General features: G+C 38.0%; 1 protein-coding gene across 3 annotated transcripts in view; it reads left to right on the top strand.

Moving 5' to 3' along the window:
• Positions 1-2,766: 2,766 nt before the first annotated feature.
• The window catches only part of dpf2 (double PHD fingers 2), a 12,575-nt gene continuing 7,032 nt past the window's right edge, over positions 2,767-8,309 (top strand). The window contains exons 1-7 of one of the 3 annotated variants that reach the window (XM_016453642.1): positions 2,767-2,863; positions 5,460-5,620; positions 6,420-6,527; positions 6,747-6,925; positions 7,037-7,129; positions 7,245-7,326; positions 7,983-8,024. In XM_016453642.1, coding sequence (XP_016309128.1) covers positions 2,832-2,863; positions 5,460-5,620; positions 6,420-6,527; positions 6,747-6,925; positions 7,037-7,129; positions 7,245-7,326; positions 7,983-8,024 — 697 coding nt within the window. In that variant the 5' untranslated portion in view covers positions 2,767-2,831. Of the gene's footprint in view, positions 2,864-5,137; positions 5,374-5,459; positions 5,621-6,419; positions 6,528-6,746; positions 6,926-7,036; positions 7,130-7,244; positions 7,327-7,982; positions 8,025-8,309 lie in introns of those variants that run through there. The other 2 variants (XM_016453643.1, XM_016453644.1) reach the window with 2 other exon arrangements.

Here is an 8,309-nt window from a genome sequence, read left to right as displayed (position 1 = left end):
TATTTTATACAAAATATAATATTTTTTGTAATTTGCAATACAGCTTAGTAAACAAATGATAATTACATTAGGCTAGTAACCTATCACATTTAAGTCGAGCTTATTTACTTATACACACATAGTTAAATACTTATATACACATAGTTAAATATATTAACAATAATCTGGAAGGTTTTTTTTTTTCAACATAACGTGAATAAGAATTTGGTCTGTAAAATTTGATCAGTTTCATTAAAAGTAGGCCTAGTCGATATGACTCGTGCACTAGGCCTATTTAAGTCTTCTGAAGGCATATAAATATAGACGGAAATTGCATTCGTTGTTTGCTGAAAATCTTACATCCACTTTGCCTATTGTTCAAAAGGGTCTGCCTGCAGACTTGCGCTTGCACTCTCAGACTTGCATTCTCAGACTTGCATTCTCAGACTTGCATTCTCAGATTTGCATTCTCAGACTTGCACTCTCAGACTTGCACTCGCAGACTTGCACTCTCAGACAGTGTTGCCAGATTGGATTGATGATTTCCAGCCCAAAAGCTCACAAAAACCCACCAAAACCTGAATATGTAAATCAAGGTTGATAAGGGCCATTTTTAACTCTAATGACGACAAAATAATATAAATATAAATATAAATACAACGTTAGATAAATTTCCCAGGTAACTTAAACGGATCAAATCGGGGCAAATAGCCTACATTAAAGAGAATTAGGCTACCGAACATGAATAAAACATGCAAGAAGACACTGTCAAAACGGCAATCAAGAAATTAACTGATACCCTCAAAACTACACATGCATTATTTTCAATGTCAGCAGTCAGAATAATCCAATTTAAATGCAAAAGTGCCCAATATAAGTGATAGGAAAAAGCAACGTAATTAGCAGGTATTTCACACTCGTTCATGCACACACCATGACCGTCAAAACTGTGTCATTCATTGATACATACTGAATTATAATCCTACAATTTAAAAAAAAATAAATAAATAATGCGCTTACCTTAGTGTCGCTCTATAATTTTACACAGAACTAGAGGAAGCATCTTGTTAAGTTGATATTGTAGAACATAATACAATTTTGCACAGTCAAAACTAATCAAGTCTAGCAGTTTTCAAGGATTTATCAATCTGGACCATTTAAAAGATAAAAGACAATATTGTATAAACTGACATAGCCTATTTAGTTTCGGTTTTGATTAATTAATTCAAATGTGCTCTGATTTCGGAGTTGCAGTGAGCCTTCGTGTCATCTCACTCCACAATAATTCACGTTTTGAGAGTTGTCACTCTCCCACTCTTTAACTTATATTTAGGCATTGGGATTACTTGAATATACACAGTCATACTACATTCAAAATCAGATAGCCTACGTTATAACTTATCACGCTAAAAACCTGTCACTCATGAATCAATGTCTGTCTGCTGAGCCCTCGTGATAAGTGCGGCTATGGACGTTTACCTTAGCACCAGCGCCTCTGTAGTGTGTGTGTGTGTAGTAACGTTGTGATGACTGATTGGATGCAGTACATGCATACTTTGGCTTGTTTGTTAAACAATTAGCCTATGCAATTTATATGTTTGAAAAACACCAAACTGACCCCAAACCAGCCCAAATTTTGTCCACCCGCCCAAGCCAATTTTTACCCACCTAATCAAATTCAAAACCGCCCAATTGGGCGGGAACCCAATCTGGCAACACTGCTCTCAGACACTTGCACTTCCGCTAGCGACGTCACTTGCAGTCTTAATTTTTTTGTTTTGTTCTATTTATTTATTCTTTTTGTTTGAATCTCTCAACATTTTACAAAGGTAGCCAGGTGGTGAAGACAAGACAAAAGAAACTAAATTACGAAGTCAATCTTAATACATTAAGCCATGTTAAGTGTTTATGTTTTTCTGCAGGAGGAAAACGCTTAACGAGAGACTTTGTGCATTGCGTTCATATTCTGCTGTTCTGTAGCCACGGATTTGCGGGTCTTGTCTTTTTCTTGCAGGACTCTGTACGTTATAGTATAAAATTAGTTTTAATCGTTTAATCACCACAGCGTCTTGTCTCCATTGGCAACACGCACGATTTGTGTTGATTGCAAGTGACGTTGCAGGTATGGGAGAGTGCAAGTGGCGATTGCAAGTGACATTGTAAGTGAGTTTCGTTTTTCTTGTCTTCACCACCTGGCTACTGTGGTAAAATGTTGAGAGATTCAAACAAAAAGTAATCAATAAATAGAACAAAATAAAAAAATAAAAAAGACTGCAAGTGACGTTGCTAGCGGAAGCGCAAGTGTCTGAGAATGCAAGTCTGAGAGTGCAAGTACAAGGCTGCAGCCAGACCCTTCTCCTATTGTTGGGATCCAGCGATGTCCGATTCATGAGTCATCTGAGTTGAATCTTTTCAATTGATCTAGTTCACAAACTAAAGGCCCCATTTAGGCCTATGTTTTGTACGGACACGAATCAGACAGACCTTGTTGTGTTTAACTCACTGACTCAATTTGTTATGAGGGGAATAAACAGTGATTTCAATTTTTTTCTGAAACAACGCTTCAGAAGATATATCACGAAATAGTTTGAACCACTTTTATAGCCTACTTTTTGTGTCCTTTTGGTATTAAACTTTATTTTTTGTGTTTCACAAAAAGTCAGTCGTAAGGGTTTAGAAAGACAACAAATCCCTTTTGTTGGATGCACTGTAACGTGTCTATATTTGAACATGAAAGCTTGGCCCTCACGCTCCCTCCTCCTGAATGCCCCTGACCCGCGACCTTCCTCTAAAGCGCTTCCTTTTGCGCAAGCGCAGAACAGAACACCCGCTGTGAGCACAGTAGAGCCAAGATGGCGGCGGTGGTGGAGAATGTTGTCAAGCTGTGAGTATTTTCCATTCTTATTTGACTACATATGAGATTTGTATGTTGAACTATGATATATAACTTTGAAGTAATAACACAACGTGACGGGCTTCTAAATAACTTGCTTAAAGAGAGCTAAAGACACGTGTTTGACAAGGTTATCCGAGCTCTGGTCAAGTTAGCTGTACTAGCAGCGGTCGTGTCCCGCTGGTTTGAATGCTTCAGTTAGCTTCCGTCTTTCAGCATGATCAGGGAGTAACGCATGTAGGAGGCTTTTCTGTTCCTCTAATGAGTGTGTTTATGTCAGTGGTGTCATAAAGTGCCACGGGGACCATTTTAAGGCGCTCAAATGTTTGATTCAGTTGTTTGTCAGTGCTTTTGTTGCTTGGTTATTCTGCTCAGTTCAGTTTTGGAAGCAGAAGCTGTCAGTCAGTTTTATTGGATTGCAGTTCTGTCATGTATGGATGTGAACATGAGAGACTCATATCACTTATTTTGAAGCAGGTTACATTTACCTGACGCATTTTATTTATGTTATTAGCTAAATAGTTTGCTCTGCCTGAACGTTATTTCCATAATGATATACTAACTATATCATGTAGTTCTTTATCTGTTTTTGCCACATCAAACTGTCCTGAAACCAGGAAGTGTTTTAGGTGAAAATTGGGCTGTTAAGTGCCTGTGTTCTTTCATTTAAAACAGAATTAGCTGTTCAATAAGGAGCTTTTAGAAGAAGGGCAGTGAAATGGTTAAAGTTTCTGACCCGATTTTGACAGCGCTGGTAGGTCCTGGAAACACAGTTCCTTATTCAGCCCTCACTTTTTTTTCTGACTGATGAGTTGAGGACACAGTAGCCAAATCCGCAACAGTCAGAAAAGGGAACAGAAAACAGGATTTGCACTTAAAAACAGACCAAGAATTGTGTTCAAGGCTATTAAAATTTCAGTGAACTTTACTGTGATTGGAACTAATAGAATACCAACTAGTAACATACTTAAACAATTTGTCTGCTAGTGAAGTTAATTTTGCAGTATCAAACACTCTTACTCAGAAGCCCTGTATACAGCTGCTTTAACATCTGTCTTGGTGGTTCGATCTTAAAAGGTTAGTATTCATCTGAAAGAAGAAAGTCATATACACCTAGGATGACTTGAGGGTGAGTAATTTATGGGCTAATTTAAATTTTTGGGTGAACTAACCCTTTAAGTGGCTCCTGTGACCACTTGTCATATTGTGATATATATTTCTAGAATGATTTCTTTTTTTCCTAAACCAGTCAAGCACAGCCTCTACTCTCCATCTGGTTTCATTGGTCAACTCAATCACGCCAGTCACCTATCAAGGAAGGGTGGAGAGTAGGCATTGGGAGGATCCTATCTATCAAGCACTGTTTTTTTATAATTGTTCATACAAATAAAAATGAAGAGTTTTTTTTTTTTTACAAATTTTTTTATTTGTAGTTTTCATGTTAGATTTAGTTTTTGTCATTGTTACTTGCTTTTGTTTTTATTAGTTTTAGTTATTCACATTGTTTTTATTAGTTTGTTTTATTTTTAAAATTAAATTTTTTTTTCTGTTTAGCTTTACTGTAGTCATTTCAGTATTTCCACTTAAATTTATTTTCATTTACTTGCCAAGGCAACATTTCTCATTTTTGTTACATATAACTTTTTCATCTAGGATCTGCCAAGGCTAAAAGTAATTTGAAAAAGCACATACATATACATTCACAGCATTCATGGCTGTTTACGGTTGTGCATTTATAGTCATTTTACAATGTGGCTCATCCGATATTAAATTAATCTTAATGTTTTAGAATTTTTTTGACAGGTGAATAGGTGGTTATTTGCTGATGTCTGGGAGGAATCAGGATGCATTAGTGTTTACACCACCAATTCAGTGTGGTCACATTTCTGATTACCTCTGAATATGGTTTGACACTGGACCTCATTTACACCTGGATTTGGTGCTGTCCATCAAGTGGATCTTAATAGCAGGTGTTTGTGTGGTCAGAGTGTCTAGTTTCTAGTTTGTGGTCAGAGTGTCTAGTTTGTGTACAGAGTGTCTGGTTTGTGGAATGTGCTTTTCCATTGAGCAAGAGACTTTTGAATCTGCAGCTCTGTGTTTTGGCGTCTTTAAGGCGGGCGATCATCCCAGGGCTGTTTTGTTGTCTGGGCTGTAAACCCCTCAGAGCTCTTGGTTCTAACACACCAAAGCTTTAAGTTTTGGTTCATCCTCTGTGACATCAACGCCATCTATGCTCTAATCTCTCGGCCTTTAGCTAGCCTGTGCTCTCTCCGGGGCTCTTAGCGGTTGCCGGGGTGACGGGCGGCAGCAGCACCTGCTAAGTGGCTGGAGTGAGAGAGTTACAATGACTGAGCTGCATGCCTGCAAGACCTCCTGCTGCATACAAACACACACGGGTGGCTAAGCTGAACAGGGTTGAGCTGGTTTCAGGGCGGCAGTGGTGGGGTGTGTGTTGACACTATTGCTTGTCGCTGACAGAAAATGGCTACTTTAGACTCCGTGTGAGTTTCAAAAAAGCACCTCTGGTTAAACTTGGTTTTAATTCAGGCTGTTGCATTTACCGTGGGCCTTGTTTCTCTGTCTATAGGCTGGGTGAGCAGTATTACAGGGACGCTATGGAGCAGTGTCACAACTATAATGCCCGTCTGTGTGCAGAGAGGAGCGTCAGGATGCCCTTCCTCGATTCTCAGACAGGTGTCGCCCAGAGCAACTGCTACTTCTGGATGGAGAAACGGCACAGAGGACCAGGTGGGACACACTCACTCACAGTGGTCTGTTTACAGAACAGAAGTGGGTTTTTAGCGTTGGCAGTATACCAAATTTAGTTGATACCAATACCAGTTGTTGTAACATTTAAATCAAGTTTTAATATGCTTATATGTGACCCTGGAGCACAAAACCAGTCTTAAGTCGCATGGGTTTATTTGTAACAATAGCCAAAAATACATTGTATGGCTCAAAATTATTGATTTTTGTTTTATGCCAAAAATCATTAGGATATTAAGTAAAGATCATGTTCCATGAAGATATTTAGTAAATTTCCTACCGTAAATATATCAAAACTTAATTTGTGATTAGTATTGCTAAGAACTTAATTTGGACAACTTTAAAGGCGATTTTTGTAATATTTTGATTTTTTTTGCACCCTCAGATTCCAGATTTTCAAATAGTTGTATCTCAGCAAAATGTCCTATCCTAACAAACCATACATCAATGGAAAGCTTATATATATATATATATATATATATATATATATATATATATGTACTTATATACATATACAGTAATGAATTTAGGTAAATGGGTGAATATATATATATATATATATATATATATACATTACATTACATAAATACTTGTCAAATAAGTAAATAACAATAAATACTTTTATTGTCAGTATTATTCTTATCATTGATTATGCCAGTATTAAATAATTATACTGCAAGGCCTGCAATGTACTTTTTTTAACATGTTCTTATGCCTTCCCTCATTTTCACATAAGACATGACTGACTGTATGTATCTTTTTCATGTCTCTCTCTCCAAAGGTGTTGCCCCAGGTCAATTGTACACATATCCAGCACGACGCTGGAGAAAGAAGAGGAGAGCTAACCCTCCAGAGGACCCTCATTTAGCCTTCCCATCTCTAAAGTCCGGTACGCAGCCACTCACTTCCTCTGTCAAATAAAAATAGAGATATGTTGTTTGTGGCTGTTTCATGTAATTCCCTGTGTGTAGGCCATTCATAGATTGGTGTTTAGGTATTTTTCATTTTCATGTAATTAAACGTTATATTAAATTGTATATTTTGATGACATTTCTATCCATCTCTGTCCAGTTGCCTATGGATGTGAATGTGCGTGTGTATGTTTCAGAGCTGGATCTGGGGCTTAAGAAAGATGTTTTCTCCAGTGATGGCAGCAGCTTAGAGGCACTTCTGAAGGGAGAGCCAGTGGACAAAAGATCCGGGTTGGAGCTCCGCACAGCGGAAGAGGAGCCCAGCTCTACAGAGTACTCTTCCGGGGGACTAAACCCCAGCAGCAGGGTCCGTAAGGTACTGAGAAAACAGTTTATGGTTTTGATTGGAGCTGTCACTGTTTTTCATTGAAATCTCGCCTTGCTTAGTTATTCTGTCTGATTGGTTTTCACCCTTTTGTGTGTGTAGAGAATTTTGGAGCCAGATGATTTTCTAGATGATCTAGACGATGAAGATTATGAAGAAGATACTCCCAAGAGACGGGGAAAAGGCAAGGGAAAGGTGAACTCTTGATCTTATAAACTTGCATGCATGTACATAGTATTTACACATAACCTAATTGATGTCAACAAAACACCTCTAAAAGGTTACATTTATGATAAAAACGGTTTCACAGGGTCGTGGTGTCAGCAGCGCTCGGAAGAAGTTGGAAGCAGCAGCTGCTTTGGAGGATCGAGACAGACCGTACGCTTGTGACAGTGAGTCATATACAGCATTCAAGGAAACCACATGACTCAGCCTGCTGACCTCTCGGTGATCTCATCTGGAGATCGACTTCTCTTTGCTATAAAAAGGCTGAGCTGTACTGTAACACATCCAGTCACAATCAAAGATCTGTGTCACCCCTTCTCAGCAAAGCTGTCATCATGAGCTTCACCACATGAAAGCTTGCAAAAAATACCAAACATTATCATTTTCAAGGTTGTCCATCATCTGACACACTGAACTTGAGAATAATTTGTCATTTAGCTCTTTCTTGTCTACTCATGAAACCAGAAGTACATAAATAAATAAATTTTTGTTGAAAACAAAAAGCATATTCCTTTATACTATATGCTGTGGTTTACCAATCCCACATATAGCCTGGTTAAACTAGTAAACTTAATCTTCTAAACCAGAGGACAATTTCTACTTTATATCCATTTGGTTTCAGGTTTTGTGTTGTTCTTTCATAGGTCTGGATCTCTATTCTCAGCATTTGTGTCTTTGCCCTTAAATGTGTCATGATACTGTGATTGTGATGCAGATGTTCTTTATGAGTTTATTTTTCCTGATTTCCTGATTCTTGTTGTCAGTCTGTGAGTCTTTCTGTCGTTCTTTCTCTCCTTTTTCTTTCTCTTTTTCTCTCTTTCAGACACTTTCAAACAAAAGCATATTTCAAAATCTTCCGAAAGAGGTATATTTCTCTCTTTCTCTCTACGTCTAGTTCTCCTTTCGTCATTCCCTTTGTATTTTTCTTTTTTTTTCTCCACCACCTCATGTCTTGGTTTCCCTCTTTCTCTTTATTTTGTGTGCATTGCAAACATGATTTGTGCCTGACAAGATCGCACTGAACTTTTATGAAACTAGGAGTTATTGATGGCTGCATTTTACACTTTCCTTTTTTCTTTTTCTTCTTGCGTAAGGAAAACTGCCTGAACAGCGTTAAGTGTGACAGCAGCTTCACAGGAAGACATTTTTC

Source organism: Sinocyclocheilus anshuiensis, unplaced genomic scaffold (genome assembly GCF_001515605.1).
Source record: "Sinocyclocheilus anshuiensis isolate Anshui unplaced genomic scaffold, SAMN03320099.WGS_v1.1 scaffold1531, whole genome shotgun sequence".
NCBI classification, from domain to species: Eukaryota; Metazoa; Chordata; class Actinopteri; order Cypriniformes; family Cyprinidae; genus Sinocyclocheilus; species Sinocyclocheilus anshuiensis.
The sequence above is the reverse complement of the archived record's forward strand: the minus strand, read 5'-3'. Positions and strand labels throughout refer to the sequence as shown.